This window comes from Martes martes, assembly GCF_963455335.1.
Source record: "Martes martes genome assembly, chromosome: 5".
Lineage (NCBI taxonomy): Eukaryota > Metazoa > Chordata > Mammalia > Carnivora > Mustelidae > Martes > Martes martes.
In genome coordinates this window covers 29,675,137-29,695,871 of record NC_137892.1, presented here as the reverse complement: position 1 = coordinate 29,695,871, position 20,735 = coordinate 29,675,137, and the positions used below count along the sequence as shown (strand labels likewise).

The following is a 20,735-nucleotide window of genomic DNA, read 5'->3' as shown; positions in this document are numbered from 1 at the left end:
AGATCTGTCTCTTTATAAAAGCAATCCTGACTTGTGCTTAATCTTCACACAAATGCGCACACACTAATATTTATCCACTGGGTCTTCTCTTTAAACTTCAACTCCCCAGTTTAACTCCGTGGCAAGCAATGACTTAGAGTGGCACAGAAATGACGGGGTGTCACTGTGTTTGCAGGAGGGAGGACGGTGATGTGAGGGAAGTGGAAGGAAGTTGTGACAAGTACCTGATAATTAGCAAGATTATCAGAGAGCATTCTTTCCAGCTCAGGAGAAGCACATCAATTTGGGGTTTTCGTAAAATAGATTAAAATTCTGTCTTCTCTACGTAAGTTCTGCTCCTGACTGAAGCAGAATCTGGGGAGGGATGGGAAAACCTGGGGGAGTTTGCCCCTTTAGAAGCTACCTCACATCATTCTTGGACAGTGCTCTCATTTGTTTATTAAAATTCTGGTGAAGAAAATTAAGAATCGGTCACAAGGAATGTGAAAGGCGCTGGCGAAGCCCTGGTTGGTGGCCCAGATATTTCCTGGCTGAGTTTGAGAAAGCCAATGGCAGATGCTGACTTAATTGCTCTACCTTCCGTAAATGCGTAAGCTCCAAAGACCAGGAACCAAAACGAAGGGCCAGGAGACAATGGTGAGCGAGCCTGGACAACGATTCAATTAAGTGCAAAATAAAGTGGACCCGCTCATTTGTCAAGTGAAGTGCTTAATTGTGGCTACTTGCCTCACTGAACACCAACACTATTATTTTACCAGGCTTCAGCGCGCTGAGCACTGATTGTAGAATTTTTTAGCTTGATTAATAGTCCAGGATTGGTCAATAACTCAATACTATACAATTTTAATTACTTACATTTAGAAATCTATTTAACTGCTCTCAAACAAGTTTCAAAAAATATATAGAAGCGTCCTTGGTAAGGAGTTTATCAATCTTGATAATTGCACGTGCATGTTATTAAATAATGCTTTGAACGCCATTAAAATTTCACATACACAGAAAGGTCCTCCTGCCAGATCTGGCCTTTGTAGTAACCATTGACCTTAGAGTGTGCCTCAAGAAAAGAATTCTCTCAGGAGTCCACTTTTTAAAATGTTATGGAAGATTATAAACAAAATAATTTATTAATCTATGCTATATCCCCTGACAATTGATTTTTCTAATAGTGAAGGGACCATTAACAGTGATTAGCCTCTGGTTACTTATTTTTAATAGCTATCACAATAAACAATAAGCCACTAAATAAAACCAATTAATCTTTTCTTTTTTTCTAAGTCCACTGTCAAAAGTTGGGAAGATTTATTTCCTATAGTCAGAAATCAATCCATTCGTTTTATGTTAATGGTCGCCATGGCAAAGATTTGCACACGGAAGAGCAGAAATGACCCCAGGGAGGCTTATCTCGGATTCTCCTATCAAGGGAATCCCAAGGGAAGGCATAGAGGACTCTAACACATCCCCCTTGGCCACTCCTGGCCCAAGAGGCCCTTGCTAGGTATCCAGTGACCTAAGGCACAGCTTTATAAAAACCTTGTAGAATTAAGCTGGATTGAATGGAAAGGTCTAGGAAAAGGGGAGACAGCAAAGTGGAGTCCTGCTTCAGCCGCTAGGATCAGGCAGTTGTGAGACTTGGACAAGTCAACTCAACTTCCAGATGACTGTCTCATCTCTCTGCTAAGAGCAATACGCTGAGCTAGCTGTTCTCCTGCATCTCATCGTGTTCTGTTCCTCCTTCCAGATCATCAACAATCACGTGCTGCCTGGGGATCTGTCCAAGACACGGCCCCACGAGACGCAGTACCAACAATATGACCTCCATCTTCTATTGTGTCTACAAGGCAGCTCCCTGGACATGGAGCCTTCTAAGGTCGTGTGTGTGTGTGTTTGTGTTCATGCTCATTAGAATACAAACCATTTAAACTTACTTAGTAAACAGCTGAGAATTCAAGGCAACAAGAAAATCTAGTACCAAAATGTAGAACTAAACCTTACTTTAACTGATCTCAAGAAACAAAGTGATATACTTTCATCCTTAGGCACCTTGAAGAAAAAGATTTTATACCAAATGGTTACATTCGCCTTAGCAGAAGCTGACTCTAGGTACAATTCAGAACTAAAACGTATACTCTAGCTGGCACTGTAATAACAGCTTGTCTCTCTCTCAGCCTAGAAATCTACAGAAAGTTGGCCTTCAGAAACTACAAAAGCCATCCAGCAAGTAGACAAGATTCCTTCTTTCCCTAGATTTTTGCTATTTCCTAAAAAATGAATAAAAGGAAATAACCCAAATGTAATTTTGACACGGACTGCATTGTTGGGCTTCATGTAAGGACAAAGGCCTACACTCAAGACAAAGTGAATTCAGGGCAGGGCTCAGAAAAAACTATCACCACTATGGAATCTTCTTTGGAAAAAAATGGCCACAGGGGTTAAGACTCACAATTTACACCTGAAGGGCATGGAATTCGTTGCCATTACTCAGCTTTTTATTCTGATGACTAACATTCTCATTAACTTGTCGAGGTCTGGCCAAACGGCAATCCAGCAATCATTACTAAACGGTAGATACAATCCATTTCAACTCCAAAGTTCTTCCTCCCTACCATCAGGAGCTCAGGACGATTGACATCATGGAGGGCTGTGTTTGGCTTTTCTCTTTCCAGGTTCACAGCTCAATGGGATTCTCCTTCCTTAAGCACTCTGATTCTCCCCAAGTCTTCATCCACAGACATTTCATTATTCTCAAAAGAAATGCAACCAGCATTCCTCTCACAGGGATGACATCTCAAAACCAGAAGAAGCTCATGGCTTTTTTATTACTTGAGACATCTAACACTGTTGTCCGATGCTGGAAATGTTCTGTGTCTACGCTATCCAATATGGAAGCCAAGAGCTCCATGGTTCATGGCCACAGTTCGTGGCACGAGAAATTAATTACTTAATTTTGACGATTTTCAATTTACCTAGCCTTGTGTGTGACTAGTGTCAACACAGAAATATCAAGGCTTCATGGAAAACGAGAAGGTGTCCCATACTTAATAATAAAAAAATAATAATAACTACAAAACCGACAAAGCCTGGGTTGACCTAGCGAACATTTATCACTGTGGGTCCATTTTTAAGCAGACAGAAAGTGGCGAGACAATTTTGTACATCCCCGGGCACTCTCTGTGACTGGCACTAACCCTCCCCAAGATTCCCCTCCAGGACAATGTGCAATTCATTTGCTTTGAGTCTGTAATTGGTTTGGTGTACACAGAGCAGAAAGGATGAAACATTTAACAAAATTAAGTGTGGTTTGGTTTAAAATATTAATCTTTTGATTTTTCGTTTATGGCAACAGAAGCCTCCAGGACAAAAGTTGTTCGTCTGGGCCCACATTCTGTCTCTGCCCCAAGTCAAGTCCGCCCTCGTGCAAATCTCACAGGACTTCAAAGGGAGCACTTCTTAGGTCACTGCTGGCTGTGAGGAGGGAGAAAAGAATGCGGCTCTACCGAAGGAGGAAAGATTTCAGGGAAGTGACAAAACTACAGAGCCAAAGGACCTGGAGAACATGGAACCCTAGAAAGAAGAGAAGCTCCCCACTTGGGGTTGGTGGGGGAGGGGTATAGAAGCATGGGGGAGCACAGTGGAACACAGGAACACGGACGCATTGCTAAGAAATGATTATGGTGATGGTGATGGATTATCTCAAGGCTCCTCCTACCAAAGAGCACCTTTGAGGGTCGTCTTGCCGTCTGGTACCACCAAACCAATCACAGATGATGATACTCAACACAGCACAAATGTGAGGAGCTGATGGGGCACCCAGGAGGCTAAAAGGCAAACATGGGCCACACGAAAATCAAAAAGGAGACAGGAAAAGGATGCAACATAAAGATAAGCATTATAAAGACACTTTCTGCCGAAAATAAAAAGAAGACATGGTCATCCAAAAATAATCCACTGAGATTGAAGGCGTTGCTTACCCCTTTCTGGAGCCCCCCCAGTGGGACTGTTGAAAGTTTCTGCAGCAGAAAAACAGAAGAGAAAAGGGATTTCTAACCTCCTGGTTCAAGCAAAAGGGATTTAAGCCATCCTAGGCTAGGTCATAAGCTAATGCAAAAACCCCAAGTGTTTATGAAGTCCATATATAAAATTTTGGTGGATCTACAACCTAACAGCTTCCTCCCTTTGAATTCACTCGGGAAAAGACAAAGTCAGTAACTTGGGAAAAAGGAAGAAGAAAATTGGGGGTCTGTTTAATACTAACAGAAAGAAAATCAAGAAATAACATCTCTGTGGTTCCTGGACCCTCCTAGACGTGTTTTTATCTTTAGTGCTAATTCCTACCTGGCCAGGTCAACTGGAATTTCTCTTTGCATTTAGTGTAAATAATGTAGTAATGAAAAATGGTAATGCTGGCAACCCTAGGTGTCCCCAGATCTTTTTCTTTTATATCAAGGCAGAGACTTTTTGATGGTCTCTCACATGGAAAAATTCACAAATACAGTCTCTTTGATGAAGGTTCAAATGTCTTGGGTTTCGTGGCCAAATATTCCGTCTGTTGAGTGAGAAATCTTTTGGACCTCAGATTCAGGGGCCTGTTTCAAATTTGGACCTGTTTGAAATTCTAACCTGTTTACCCTCTGACTTTGTCTTCGATGTCTCTCTTTTTCGCCTCTGGTGCTAGCAAGATTTTCTTATCAAAATAAAAGCATTTGAGTTTTTCAAACAGAGGGGAAACAGTCTCTGACTGGTATGTCCTAAGCTTTGTCACTGCTGAATGGGCACAAACTGCCAAAGATGAAAAGCCAGCTCATTTAGGAAGTCAATACCTAAAGAAAATACGTACATTCAGCAGTTGCAATTCTCCCCATGGATAATAAGAGAAAAGTCTCCAAATTTCAGGACCATCATATAGAAATCTGATGCCTCAATTTAGTTCTGGATATTTCTCCTATTTAGCAATTCACTCATGCGGTTAAGTATTATGGAGAATGTCTTTTGCTTCCAGACTTGGTAGTTCCGAGACAGCATTCTAGGGTCTAGAACAGAAAAGAGCTCTTCCAGTCCTACACGCTAAAAGCAAATTGGATACCTAGAGAGAAACAAGTGCCTCCAAGGGAGTGGGTATCTTCCACAATTTGCCCCTCACCTCCAATAACCAATTTGAATATGATGGGAGTAATTCAAGCGTCTCCCCAACACGACTAAGAAGCAATGTACCTTACTACTTTGCTTATAAAGGGCCTAATTTTCTTGAAGTCATAAATCTTGAATTCAACCGATCCATCAATGACGGTGACCACCTTTCAAGTGTTGAGCAACAAAGCACAGGGAAGGGAGAAGTATGAACCCACCTCTTGAGTAATTAGATCCCACTCTGCCCTTCTACCTGGGCACCAAGCGCCCACCACTGTACCTTATCTGGGAAGGCTGGCCACACCACACTTGGGGATCTGAGTCAAATAAGCCCATGATGATCTCGCACCAGATGGAAATCTCACGCTGTTCAGACTTTTGCCAATAATTCTAAATTAGCTTAGAATCCGCACTGACCAGTGTATTGAGATACAAAATGCATTTTGCATATGTAAGTTTTCTCCATCTGTCAGGTGTTTTTCTGGCAGTTTACACAGATGCTTTGCAAATGATGATACTATTATTTGATGGGACAGACTTCCTAGGGACTTGATCCATAATACACTTACGGTTTTCTAAGTGTAATTGGGGTTGGATAAAATAGTCTGTTTCAGTATCTATTTACTGTGACCTATTCTCATTGTTTTATGTGATATTCAGCATGAGATCATATCACACTCAAAGCTAAGCTTTGGATTCCAGTATCCAGAAACTTCCAACCATCATTTCATTTCACTTTGCATGTTCAGTTTTTATGACAACAATGCACCCGTGCAAATAGCAGATCCAAACACATCTGAATGCACTCGATTTAAAATGTTGACAATCACACAAATTAATGCATCTTTTAATATTTAAAAAACTACGAAAATGCATGGCAAACTTTAGATAGATAGAGCTTAAAGCTCTATGTACACCTGCAAGAGAGAGGAACTTTCAAAGAAAACACTTTCTGAGTGAGGAAAACATTTTCAAAACTTTCCTAACTCCTGTAAAGCCAAAAAGTACTAAGATGTTCGGATCTGGTGATATTTTTACTAGGGCCTCTCCTGTCAGAAGTAAAAGATTATAAAGACCCAGATGCCTGGGGCACCTGGATGGCTCAGTCGATTAAGCGTCTGCCCTCAGCTCAGGTCACAATCTCAGGGTCTGGGGATTGAGTCCCAGATCTGGCTCTCTGCTCAGTGGGGAGCCTGCTTCTCCCTCTCCCTCTGCCTGCTGCTCCCCCTGCTTGTGCATTCTCTCTCTTTCAGTCAAATAAATAAAAATCCTAAAAAAAACAAAAAGACCCAGCTGCCTTAACACCCATCATGCAACCATTTCAACATTAATTACAGCAATGCTCTAATGCTTAAGCAAGTGGTTTCTAGAATGGCACAAATTAAATCATGCACACATAGAAATGTATGTGCATATGTACACTAAAAGGGATTCTTTTTATTATTTTAGAAGAGATCCAACCCCTCTCTGAAACCCCTCCATTCTTCTGTGTCCCTGCTGAGTTTTCTATGATGCTGTTATACTCTGCATGGCTGGGAGGCGACAGCTGGGTGTAGAAAATAAAGCAAAGAGAGTATGAGTGACTTAAATGACTCAGTGGCCAAATTAAGAAAATAATTCAGAAGACCTACCTCCGAGTCTCCCATCCTCCTTCCAAAAAATCCTTTCCGGCGTTTCTATTCTAAGTGCGTTTTCAAGGCTATTCTTGGATATTTGGGGTTTAATCAAATTTTTCACAGGACATGAAGGAGAGAGAGAGAAAACACACTCCTTTCTTATTGAATTATTTTGATTTTTGTCTTTTGCGCTCCCAGCTATCCAGACTGTCGAATAAACCAGTTCTGATTCATAAATAATAGTTCCATTATATCTACTGTGCCACTCGTCAGAGCACCTGAAATTTTAATTCACTTGTTCAGCTAAATTTCATCCTCAGTTCATGGCCATAAAATTCTTTATTGACAAACTTTCAAACCAACTTTGACTCTGAGGTATCTAGTCAACATTTTTCTTCTGTGTGGATATTAGTTTATTGAATAAGTGGCATCTGTTTTCCTCCACATCACTGGCCGAGTAGGTATTTCCTTTTGACAGCTTTGCAGGATTTATGGCTTTGCATGCTCTGAAGAAAAATAGTACTAAGCAAAAAATTCCAATTCATTACCTCTTAGTACTTAATTAAGTTCATACCCACGGCACACTGGAGGTGAACCCTGAAATGCCCGTGACAGCAAGCAGAGCAGCCAGCTATATTATCTTAGGAAGACAGAGAGGATTCTGATGAGCTTGACCTCATTTTTCCAGCTATGATATTCAGACGTGTGCCGTCTACTTTGCTCCCCGTTGGACGTGGGCAGAACAGCGTGGAAACCAAGAGCAGAGTTCTCCCCATAACCACGGCCGTTCCCACAGCCCGTCTCAGCAATAAAGTCCAGCAGGGGCCCCACCATTCATCTCCGCCCTTCCAGAACGCACACACCTCCCATCACAGGGTTCTCCCCCACCCCGCCCCTCCACAGCTCCACGCAGGCACAGTGTAGCCGGTGGAGGTGCCCGGAGCCTGGCAGACAGAAGACAAGCCATGGGGTCGCCCTGCATGGGGAGCAGCGAGAGTCGGGGTTACCTGTCGGGGTTCTGCGTGCACACGTGCATCTGTAGGAGGATCCGCTGCGTGAAAGTCTTAAAGCACTGGCCGCATTTCCAGAGATGCCAGTCGCTGAACTCCGAGTGGAGCTGGCTGGTGGAAGTTGGGCTCGCGAGCACTCGCTGGTTTTTCACGTTGATCTGGTTAAATCCCGATTCCATGGGCCCGGACTTGTCCAGGAGAGAGAAGTTCCTGGTGCAGGGAGTCTGCGGGAAGACCACGGAGCGCTGCTGGGTGGCGGGGGGCAGCTTGCCACTCTTGCTGAAGGGCTGCAGGACATCCTGCCTGCACATGGCCTCCATGACCGTCGAGGGCACGTTTACTGGGAGAAGAGCAAGAGGGTGACAAGATCAGTTTTGCTGGCCTTGAAAATAAACACAGTAACACACACTTTTAAAAAAAAACATTCCTACAGATCAAGATTTTAAAATTTTTTCTGGACTCCAAAGTAATACAGGAACAGACTCTTTGCCTCGGGGGCAGAGGGGAAGCAGGCTTGCTGCAAATTCCTAGCTCCTTCAATGCCTACTTATTTAGCAAATACTATACGTTCAGGATTGTTGGCACGCTGTCTTTGCCTCACGGAGTTCACTTACGGGTTGAGGCGTAAAGACTTCAGAATGAGATTCCACACTGCCTCTGAGGTTTAGAGGGCGTTCAGAAGGAAAAAAACAGCAAAGGAGGGGGAGAGAAAGGGTGGCTGCCCACAGAGGATAAACGTGAGCAATGCTGAGAAGGTAGAGATCCAGGCCCTCGGGATTTCAGGCCTTCCACTGGACCTTGCCAGCACAGAACATTCCAGAAGCACAGGCTGCCAGATGAAGGCAGCAATGTGAAAGACACCTGGAGACAGAAGTCTGGCACCTTGGTGGGACGGTGATGGAGACGGGCTGACCAAGCAGGAATGGGTTCTCAACACCGTGGGAAGAAGGGGTATAAGAGGGGGTAGATCTCAGAGGCTCCTTAAAGTCCAAATAAATAAAAGACGTCAGACCTAGGAAACAGATACAGAGTGTTTCTGTATAGAATGTGCAAGAAAAAAAAAAAAGGCAAGAAAAGTGTTCAGGGTGGGTTTGAGTCAGGTGTGATTTACAGACAGGGTGCAGCGACTAAGGTAAGAGTGGGGGTGGGGCAACAGAGTAGGGTGCCAGCAACTCGGGTTTTGGAATCAGAAAGACCAGGGTTCAAATCTCAACTCTGCCTTCTGTTAGCTTGGTGATCTTAGGTAAGTTATCAAAAAAAAAAACCCACAAAACTCCCTGTGCCTCAGTTTCCCCATCTGTAAAAGGAGGCCAGTGGGAGTAAGAATCCTAGAAGTAACAGGAGCATGGTGAAGTGGTTGAGATGTCCTCTATCTTAACTCCACTACCTATATTAGCCTTGGGACGGCTGGCAAGTCTGAAAGTCGAAATCCCCAATTTTGTCCTTGGCGAAACGTAAAATGGGTCACCCTGAGGATTAAGTCAATGCATAGACAGTATTTAGAAAATGCCACGGTTGCCACTCCACAGATGTGGCGCCCTAGGAGCGCTGGGTTCATCTTGAAACCTCCTGTTAGGACATGTAAATGAGACAATGAAAGCGTCCTTCATAAGGCCTCCCATCAACGGTAGCCACCATTCCCACCACTGCAGAGAAGAGACTGGAAGGAGGGAAGATGGATGTGGACGACAATGGTGGGGAAAGAACTAGAAGTAAGAAACACTTCTGAGAAAGGGAGACTAAGAGAGGTGAAATCGTTTCCTGTTTTTAAGTTGTTATGACGCTAATAATCTGTCTCATGTACTTGCTGGTCAACTCACACGGGCAGAGGGGATCAGAACCTAATACACTTTGAAACTACTGTTCTGGTTTTCAGTAACTACTGCATCGATGACATGCACTTATTGGTTATTTCAGGGGTCAAAGTGATGAAAGGTTACAGGGTGGGCAAGAGAAGAAAATCAGACCAAAAAATTGGAAGAGGTTGAAGGGCAAAAAGACAGGGGGTGGGAAGGAAACCATGGCTCTGGACCACTGGTTCAAGGTCACATGGAAGAACACAGATGACCTGGGGGCCTCTGTCCTTCCCTGCCACAGACCATCACAGTGATGCCTACGTAGCATGCAAACTCAAGCGAGTTCAACAGCAAAGAGCGAATGGTGGTGGACAGTGACCACCAGGAGGCTCCGTGTTCGGGTGGACAGGGAGGTGCCATTCTCAGAGCGAGTGGATACTGTGTTGCCATTAAGGACTCTCCAACCCAGAGAATGTTCTGTAGAATCACGGCTATGATACAAATCCACCAAAAGGAACAGCTCTGTTTATGGGGCCCTGGCAGCATGGCCCATCCTGTCTTGGGAAGGGAAAAGAAAGCAAGAGACTGGCAGACCTGGGGAGACCCTAGGGTCTGTGCCGCTGAATGCACATTTATACTCGCAGGAGAGGCTCTTAAAAAATTAAATCAGGGGTGCCTGGGTGGCTCAGTTGTCAGACGTCTGCCTTTGGCTCAGGTCATGATCCCAGAGTGCTGGGATGGAGCCCTGCATCAGGCTCCCTGCTCAGCAAGGAGTCTGCTTCTCCCTCTCCCATTCCCCCTTCTTGTATTCCCTCTCTCGCTGTCTCTCTCCTTCTGTTGAAAATCAATCAATCAATCAATCAATCAGACTCTCTTGATCGGACCTGGACATCTGAACTTTTAGAAACTCCACCAAGTGCTTCTCATGGACCATCAGGTTTGAGAATCAGGGATCTAAACCAATCCTCTCTTCTTATGAATCAAAAAAGCTGGAGCCCCAGAAGGTCCAACACTGGCCCCTGCCCAGGGTCACACAAGCAGTTAAAGACAGCTGAGCTGGGAGCTTTAGCCTTCTAACTTACAAGGCATTTTTTTTTTTCTGGCCACACTTGTATCTTGTCACTGCTCACCAGCTGTGTTTTAAAAAATAAAAGGAACATTTTATGGCTAGTACACTGTTTTCTCTGTGTGTGTGTGTGTAACTATATCCTATAAACATGTATGTCATATACACATACATGCTTTATATACACCTTTACACACGAACGTACACGTTCGTGTGTGTCTATCTTTATCTTATAGGTAAATATTTACATGTAATTTTGACCTCTGAGGCAAAAGTGTATAATCAATATGAAATCTGTCCACACATTTTAGGCTTCCAAAAATAAAAAATCATTGCACACAGACTACTACTCTCGAAATCGGCATTGAAAGGTAAGAAGGGATCTTTGACACAGGGGCTTAGTCCTTTTCTAGCAAAAAGTAACAGCAGCATCGTCAGAGATCAGGGCAGAACCCATTTTGTGTCGCCTGTTTATAACTAATCCAGAAGCGACAAATTACAGGGGAACCCATGCATTTTCAGGCAACACGAAGCTCTTGCAGGGTGGTAAGCGCCAGACCAATAGGAAGGCACGGTGGAAAGATCGTGGAATGAGGATACTGCCAGCACGCACGAGAGCAGGGTCACCAGCCAGAAGCTTCGCCGTGGGAAGAGGAATATAATGCCTTTGGGGGAAATTAACGCAAAGGCGACTTTACGTATAGATTGTAAATTCTGACTTCTCACCTCTCTTGAAAAATAACCTAATAAATTAATTTTCAAAAACGGTTAAGGTCACATCCCCTTTACACGAAGCATGAGCATTGGTGGGCAAATGAATTTAACTTTAATGATCAATGTCAACATGGTAATAAAGAAGAATTTACACCAGTTTGTATAATAATCTGGGATATATGGGATCCGAGGTAGTAACAGTATCAGGCAATAACGGTGCAGATGGCTGGAATTAAATTATGCTCTGTCTCGTTATTGCCTTCTCTGCGATGCCTGAGAGCAGAGGTAATACACTTTTAAACTATAAGTAACAACAATGAGACACTACTCCTCTTTTGGTATACGCTCCTTTACTCTAAGTATGACTCAATTCAATCCTGCTGAATGAAACGAGCATGTAATGCAGAGAGAAGAAAAAGTAAGGACGGGAACAATAGCAATGAATCTGAGCTCTAAACAGTCCTGCAGAGCTTCTACACATTTCCCTAAGACCCTAGAAATCAAGGGAGGACAGCTTTTCATTTGTTATTTATTTTTAAAAAGATTTTATTTATTTATTTGACAGAGAGAGAGAGAACACAAGCAGGGGAAGCAGTAGGCAGAGAGGGAGAAGCAGGCTCCCCACTGAGCAGTGAGCCCGATTCGGGACTCCACCCCAGGACCCTAGCATCATGACCTGAGCCGAAGGCAGATGCTTAACTAATTGATCCATCCAGGTGCCCCAGGTGCCCCAAAGTATAGCTTTTTAAAGCAGGACTTAAAGGACACTGAAAGCTGTTCTTCCTGAAAGGCAGTCTCGCTACTTTTCAAAGTATTCAAAGTATTAACAAGACATAGGACCTTATCAGAGAGGGGACAGCCCATTCAGACAAATGCAAGACGCCCAGAGATGACTAACCAAATTGACCTGACAATGAAGTGCTTTCTACACAAAGACACACCCGGCTAGTACAGTCTCTCCCGCCTACCAGACAAAGATGAAAAAGTAGAGAGCAAACTCTCAAAGTCCTAAAGGATCTAGTGTCAAGGAACAACATGAACTTCTCCAACCCAGGCAAATGAAAAGACTGGGAACGGCAAATGCAGAATCCCTAAAACAACCCTTCGTCCATTCATTCAGCTCACAAATACCTAGTGAGCGTCTGTTTGGTGCCTGACACCCCGGTGCTGCCGGTTCCAGAGATAAGGAAGCCCCAGCCCCTGGACTCATGCCACTTATACTTCAGTTAGAGAGACAGATATCAAACAAAGTCTTTACAAATAAGTACTTACTCTGTTTCATCAAATCTAAAATGCCATTAATCGCAGGTTGCTCCATGAACTATCACCATTCATTGCAAGGCATCTCCCAGGTTCAGAAAGAACAAAATGGGAACAACGTATATGTGTTGTCACAAGCATGATACATGTTATGAGAGATACAAAGAGGGGCCTAGAAAGCGTATCACTTCCATGGCTACAGTTGTGGTGTGAGGGGGAGCTTCCCTAAGGCAGTGACCTTGAATGTGAGTCCTATAGGGCGTGCAGGTATCAGGTGGGAAGGAGAAAAAAAGACAATGCAAGAAGATGAAATGTGGGCAGCTCGGCCATAGTGCCTGTGTGGATGCTGAGCGGGGAAGGAGCTCAAGAGAGGACGTAGGGTCTGTAACAAACGGAATGGGGCATGGCCAGTCCAACAACACTCAAATTCTCATTCTGTCAAGCATGATGGGAGCCACACAAAATACTTTCTGGAGACTCTATACGGCCCATGGGCTACTGTACTGAAGAACTAGGGATTCATTAAAAGAGTATTGGCAAGCCAAGAAAGGGTTTTAAATTAGGGTATGAGGTGATGAGATTTATGCTCTAAATGCATCACCACTCTTCACTGTTACATGAAAAAGTGAGGTGCAGAACAATGCATATAGTATGTTACTATCTCCAGGAAAGGGCAAGCAGAAGAGTGAGAGCCAGAGAAAGTGAGGGAGAATATGATCTAATAGAGCAGGGACACACACACACACACACACACACACACACAAATGTCTGGAAGAAGATCTGGTTATCTATCAAGTGACTTCTAAGGGGATTTATAGGTCCATAGCACTTTCTGGATTTTGATCTATGGGACCAAATTCCCTAGCAACAAAGCATACGAATGAGCTGAAACAATAAAATAAGCAAATCAATGAGACTTCACTTGGGCCGTTGTGATGCCGCCGAGGAAAATGTGACGTGCTGGAGACTACTGCATTAGTCCGTGCCAAAGCTGATGCTCACGTTGACCGAGGGGTAGCAGAAGAGGTGAAAAGAAGTGCACTTAAGAATACCCAATCAACAGGGCTTTGTAACTGACTGGAGAGAAGGGTGAGTGAGAGTGAGGTGTTGGGGTTTCTAGAAAGAACTGGATGAATGCGGGTGAGCTACTGAACTGGGGGAGAAACAGAATGGTTTCGGTTGTACACGCTGAGCTGGACACTCTGGCGAGACACCAAAGGCAGAGGTGGAGTAGATAAGTGGACAAGTTTATGGGGCTCCATAGAGAGATCTGGATTGGAAATGCAAATCTGGGAATACCTAAGTCGGGTCCCCAGGGAAAAGACTCTGAAATGGAGATTTGCAGTTCTGAGGGCAGGAGGACCATGTCCATGGAGGAGATGGACAGCTCCGGAGCTAAGGAGGTACTTCCCAGTTCTCCTGCTCTGAGACAGGTGAAGCAGTCCTTAGTAGCCCCCACATCGACCGGCCACTGGACATGGGCCACATGGAAGGGGAACACGGCTGAGGGCAGAGATGCTCTCTTAGGTGGAAGGTAATTCCTGGAGACAAACTCATCTGCAAGCTGACAGCCCCTTATTCTCCCACAAACTGGGGGAATGAGTGCCTCGAGCTAGTAACAAGGTTGCAGTGTAGGTAGCACACCTCAGCATTCCCAGGCACCCAGAGAGATCAAATCCTTCACGACAGTGGATTTGCCTGTGTTTTTTGGTCGTTTCTTGCTGTGGGTGCTTTTCCAGTGGTACCGTCTTCTGCTGGGAGTCCCTGCAGATACAGAGGCATCCCTATGGGGTGGCTTCTCTCCGCTTCTTCTAGCACCCTACAGGTTTCCGCAGCTCTGGACCAATCTTTGTTTGTTGGCCCAAGGTTTTGATAGCCAGCAGGTAGTACAAAATCCAGCCCCATAACACCCCAAGATCCAGGGCTGGTTTTTAGAGAGCAGTACTCTGTTTTTCCCAGTGGCCCGAGATGACAGCTCCTTGGCTTCCTGGATGGTGGGGAGTCTTTTTCTGGTCCTCAGTCAGGGATGGAACAGTAACTTCCAGTCTTTGGACTTACTGAAGAAAGGCAATCCCAACTTCGCATGGTACACAAGGGGCCTAGAACCTGGACGCCTCCCGACTCTACTAGCACTCGGCTCAATCCCCCTCAGCTCGGCCTCATGCCCACGGCCGCGTCACCAGGTTCCTGCCCTGTTCTCTAGACTTGAGAACAGGGCCTGAGCCGGTCATCCCAGTGCTCCTCATCCCAGGGCTCCACCCAACAATACTGCAAGCTTCTCCAGCTTCCCAGACATAAGACCTGAGCCTGGGCCTAGCTCCTCCCGGTTGGCCAGACAGCAGGGGTGAGGGGCCCTATGCAGAGGAACCCCTTTTTGTTTCCTGCTCTGTACAATCGAGAGAAAGAGGCAGCGCTGATGTCAGTGTGGGAACCGCCGCAGGGACGAAGCGGTCCACATTCCGTTACCCCGGCGCCGCAGGCCAAGGCAGAAAGAGCAGCAGGGAGACTTGTCGAACATTTATTCCGTTTTTTTTTTTTTTTTTTAATTTCCTCTGAAATGAATATGAACACACTATGGTCTTTACACTCGGTGGGAGCTAATCCCCCACCGGAAGCTCTGGGGAGCCTCGCTCCTCCTCACGGAGGCAATCTGTCGACACGGGCTTTCCTTCGGGCTCTTCTGAAAGGCCCACGGTGGATGGAGCAGCTCTCTCCTGGGAGCTCTATTACATCTACAACCCCGGTTTTTTAAAAAAGAAAATAACAGAGGAATTGCTTCCAGAGCCCCCAAGGTCTGTGTGAAACGCTGCCTTCTATTTGAGGCCCCACAGCTTTCAGGGGCTCGTCTGGGCCCTTGAGGGCGCCCACCGTTTCACGGGCGCCCCCGGAGGGGACGGTCACTCAAGCCTCAGCCCCCCGCACCCACTGAGGAGGAAACGTGCACTTGCATCGTTGAAAGGACCACAGGAGGAAAATGATCTTTTAAGACGTGGAAACGCTCAGGAAGTATTATTTGCTCAGTAAAATCACATTTCCCTTGAGTGTCTTGGGCCACGTAACCATTTTGCTAACAAAGGAAACTACGGGGCGGAGATGTTTCATCCCTTCAAATAATGGCAACAAAAGTCTCCAGACTGTTCCAGGAGGCGCTTATTAATTGGTGTGTGTCTGTGGCCCGACAAGGAGGCTCTGCGGAGGCATTCTGTCACCTAAGTCTCTGGTATCCAGAAGCCTCTTTTTTTAAGGTACCTGATTTATTTTGTGGCTAGCTCAGTGGGATAAAAATTGTCTTAGAATTGCTAATCCAGTTGAGATGATTTAAATTACTCAGGGCTGTGGAAGGCTATCTGTTAAATTATCTGTCCATGCCCTTTCACACATTTGTGCTTTTAAATCACACCGAGTATTTTCTGTGTGCAGAAGAAGGAACCCACGTTATAAAGCATTCCCGGCTCTCTCCGTGAATCCTGCGGAATGAGAATCCATCTTAGAGTTAAAGTCATATATCTCCCCTACGCTATCTGATGAAGCTTTCCGCCGGTTTCTTGGGTGGCCAATCACTTGACAGATATATGACTTGGAGACAGGAACTGAAATAAAATTCCTGTAATACCCTCAGGGGGAAGGGGGGATTGTCACCATGGAGCATTTTCATCAATGACTTCATTTTCTTTAAACTTCCCTCCACCCTGACTGTGAGCTCGGAACTCCACGCAAAAGAGCCGCTTGGTCTACCTCCTGAATCCACAGTACTTTGAGCCGCTGTGGTTTTTCAGTTTTACTTCCAAGGATTTCAGGTGCTAAATGATACAACAGAAACCCTGGGAGAGTTAGTGGAATTCAATAATCAGCAACCTCAAGAGTGCTTTAAGCAGTCGGAGACTAGGAGAGAAGGAATAAAAGGCAAAGCATCTGGTGTTTCCAGAAAATACCCTTTTGTCGGCACTTCGGCACTGAATCCAAGGACCAGATGGTACGCTCTTGAAAACCTACTGTCAGGTGGCTGTGAATGGCACACAAGACCCCCCAATTCCTCCAGCCCGATCCTATGTAACAGCATCACGAGGTGGAAGCAAGGTTGCAAATGTATGACTTCCACCTCGGAGATCACATCAAGGGTAAGAAATGCATTCCTCAAGAAGTCATTTCCATGGTGGTTTCCATTTCTCCCTCATAACTCAGTAAGTGGCCATTCCATCCTTCCAGTTCCTCAGACCAAAGCCCTAGAGTGATCCTTGACTCCTTTCTCTCTCATTCAGCACCTAAGGTGTCAGCAAACGCTGTTGGCTTTACTTTCAAAATGCATCCAGAATCCAACCACTTCTTACCACCTCCACCAAGTCTACACTGGCCCAAACCACCACCATCATCTCTCCCCCTGGATTCCTGCAAGAGCCTGGAACTGGATTCCTTGCTCCACCCCCAGGCCTTACTGTCTGGTCTCCAATCAGTGGCCAGAGTCATCCTCTTAACAATGGCAGCCAGAACACAGCACTCTTCTGCTCAAAACTTAAACTCTGCTGTAAGCACCCTTCGCATGGCCCATACTGAGGAAAAGCCAGGTTTCTGCCAGGGGGTCCTTGCTCATGCCCCACCTGATAACTAAGTGACCTTCTCACCTCACTTGCTCCAAAATACCCTTGCTGACCCTGGGAACACTGTTCCAACAGGCCGGGGACATCCCCATCGTGGGGCCTCTACCCTTTCACCTCACCACCGGGAACACTCTTCTTCCAAACAACACGTGGTTGACCCTTCCCCTCCTCAGATCTCAACCCCAAGGCCACATTCCCAGTGGGGCCTACCCTGATCACTCTGAAAAGCCACAACTCCTGACTCCTGGCATGCCTCCTCCCTTCTCTGCTTTCATCTCTCTACAAAGCGTTACCACCCAACAAACAACGTATGTACCCACTTCTTTAGTCATGTATTAATCTGTCTCCCATCACTAGAACGTAAGCTGCATGAGGGCAGGAATTCTTGGCTGCTGTATCTGCAGGACCTATAAAGACACACGGGCCCACTACAGGTGTCCGATAAACACCTGAGCACTGAACGAACACATCCTTGGGCTCCATGCAATGTCCATCTGAGCTCGAGGCTTTGACAGGCTTATTCTCAGACACTTATGGACACGCACACCATAATAAGTAAGACTTATTACACAACTCATAAGACTGTAATAATATAGTCTTCAGATCTGTAGTGAGTTTTGTTAGAGGAAACAGAAGACCTTACAGGATTTTGGACATGCCTACAGATCAATTCCGTACTCCAGAAGGTGAGGGTACGTCAAGGTTCAGGAGATAGGCCCATGTCAGCAGGTCAGGGGGCCGGATACTGGGGTCTTTCCATACAAGGACCGTGGTCTAGTGTGAGGACAGCAAGGGCCCAGAGACGTGGGGAGATGGCATGTACTGGTCACGTGTGCATAGTTGCACCTAACACCCGCCACACACGCATGTCCAACACTGAGATCTGCCTCCATGGAAACAGGCACTCCCTCAGACACTCCCTCAGAGCGTGACTGCAGAAAAGAACTTTCTGGTAGAAACTTGAGAAGCAAGAGGAAGGTACTGAATGTCCGAAGATTCCTTTCTTTGATTTGAGATTGGTTTGGGGTTAGGGTAAAGGAGAAAGGGAAAGCTGACAGGAACACGCTTTTTGAGGGTTCTATTTTTCCGCAAAGAACATAAGGACAATGTGGGAAAGAAATGTCTCTAATTGTTGCATTTTCCTCAGGAATAACATGAACACTTTTTTAGTTTTTAGATTGTGTGTGTGTGTGTGTGTGTGTCTGTGGAAAAAGGAAAAAGTCAGTGGAAAAGGAAAAATAACACTTCTTTTTCAAAATGAAGTTTGTTCAAGAGAGCTGTTCTTTCTCCATCTTTTTCTGTTACATAATCCCAAATTATTAGCTTATCACAATTATCCCTTGGCAGTTTGGGGCCAAGGGGAAAAAAAATGGTATCACCGAAACCAGTGTTTCTCACTGGAAACCCCTCAGAATGACCTCATTCTCTTCCAAATCCTGGAAATCACCTTCACATATTTCCCCCAAAATTGATAAAACATAAATACAAATTTGAGTAGAAATGGCTTCAAGTTTTGAATTTGCCTGGATGGTAGAAATTATTTTTTTTTAGAGATAACGATGGCCATGGTCATAAAGATAGAAGAACATTATGTGGTTTGTTTTAGACTAAGACATTTAGGGAGACAAATTCCTCAGGGATAGGTCTACAATTTTTGCTACCGTTTCTCACTCCAAGGACTACTTAGGAGGAGGCACACCCCATTAACCAGAGGGCTTTTTCTCCTCGTTACATAGCACTGTTTTCTCATTATTTCATTTTTGCCTATAGCGTGCTTCTGGCCGGATGGTGCATCGCTTGAGAGCAGGAGCTGTACCTCGTGCTGCTCTGGTCACCCCACTAGGAGGCAAGCAGGGAACCAGACACATAGTAGGTACTCAATAAACACCAGCGGCCTTCACCTCGCTGCCAGAGATCATTTAAAACTCTGACAATGGTTGTGGAATCGTCAACAGGTGAAGCAAGGATGGGCCTGTGGGATCGAGACGCCCTGTGAGAAAGCAAAGGACAACAGAGGGAAAGAGAAATCGAGGAAACAGACTCGTGCACATTTGCAACACGCATCAAAGTGAACCGTATGACAGGAGTCTCAAGCAACGCTCTTAAGACATTAGCTTTCAAAAAGACGTATTGTGAGAGGTGAATTCAGAGCTAAAATAAATTCTTACAGTTTTCATCCTGCGCAATGCATTGTAAGGGGATCCCAAAGAAAGACGTATAGCTGTCATTGTACCACACCAGAAGCTCGGTGCCCCTGGGGATATCTATACAGGCTCGGTAGAATATATTCGACCTATTCAAAACAAAAGAAAACCCAGCTTAGTCAGAGGTACATTGTTATTGGCCCCGAAAAAGTTCTGCCCAGCTCCATCTAAACAGTTTGTTTGTAATAAAATCTGCACACCCCACCTTATCATTCCCAGCAACCAAGTAGAGCCTGCACCCCAGAGCAATAAACACCTTACAGTTTATTTCCACAATGTCCCTCCACAGAACACTGGGGCTGAAGAGACAGATACGGGGGCCCAGGAGATAACAGAAAGCTAGGGCTCATTAAAAAACAAAACAAAACAAAACAAAAACCCCAACTCACACTAATGAGAAAATTCTGTCTCTTGGCAAATCGCAGACACTGGTGCCTCACCCTCTTATATAAATTATTACTACTGATTTCTGATTTGAAGGAAAATCATGACGCATGTTCCCGCCACTCGGCATTGGGAGTCCCCAAATTTGCAGTAAAATGAAGCAGCTTTGGGATCGAAAGACTGAGGGAGGTTAAAAAAAAAAAAATCTTCCCCGTTGCCTGTCTCCTAAAGTTTGATACAAGAGAAAAGAGAACCCCTCTTACGGGGAATGAATGGAAATTCAATAAATACAAGGGGAGCACCTGACTCCAGCTGAAAGATTATCTTCCCAAATGATAGAGTGAATGCACCGAGAAATAAACATTTTTCATAACAGCTTCGGTACTGTAAAGAAAAACTCACAGATTAAAAAAAAAAAAAAAGAAAGAAAGAAAGAAAGAAAAAATGAGGAGACCGTGACCAGTTTCCTCCATGAAGAATGGCTACACATACGAGCCTCAAGTTCAAGATAAAAGTGTTTAAGGTTGGTGGGCCTTAAATTTAGCCTATCTGTAAGGAATTGGCTGTAGCACGGCAATTTGTTCCTTGTATAACATTGCAGACATCAGGCGAATCCTTCACCACATTTTTCACGGCAGTGAGATATGCACTTGTCAACATATTTCGTCACCGCAAAGTGGCTCTTGGCAATAGAATCATAAAGATCAATAAAAAAGTGCAGATTCTCAATATTTTACTCGCAGCTGCAAAAATTTCATTTATCTTGTTATTTTCCTTCCTTGCTGCCATTCTGTCTCACGAGGGCACTGCTAGCTAAGCAGAATGTTTTTCCCAACATTCTATGAATATCTGACAAAAACTCCAGCCAGTCGTCCGGACCTCACTACACCCTTCCTCCCTCCCGCAACTCCGAGAGCTGTGCATTTTATTAATTCTTTCCACTGCTACATAAAAAAATCAAAATTG

At 44.9% G+C, this 20,735-nt stretch overlaps 1 protein-coding gene across 1 annotated transcript in view; it reads right to left on the bottom strand.

Moving 5' to 3' along the window:
* PRDM6 (PR/SET domain 6) overlaps positions 1–20,735 on the bottom strand; it is a gene marked incomplete at its 5' end in the record, with an annotated part of 100,464 nt that overhangs the window by 7,677 nt on the left and 72,052 nt on the right. The window contains 2 exons of the mRNA XM_080804968.1: positions 7,748–8,090; positions 19,350–19,474. Of these exons, the coding sequence (XP_080661094.1) occupies positions 7,748–8,090; positions 19,350–19,474 (468 nt within the window). The remainder of the gene's footprint in view (positions 1–7,747; positions 8,091–19,349; positions 19,475–20,735) is intronic.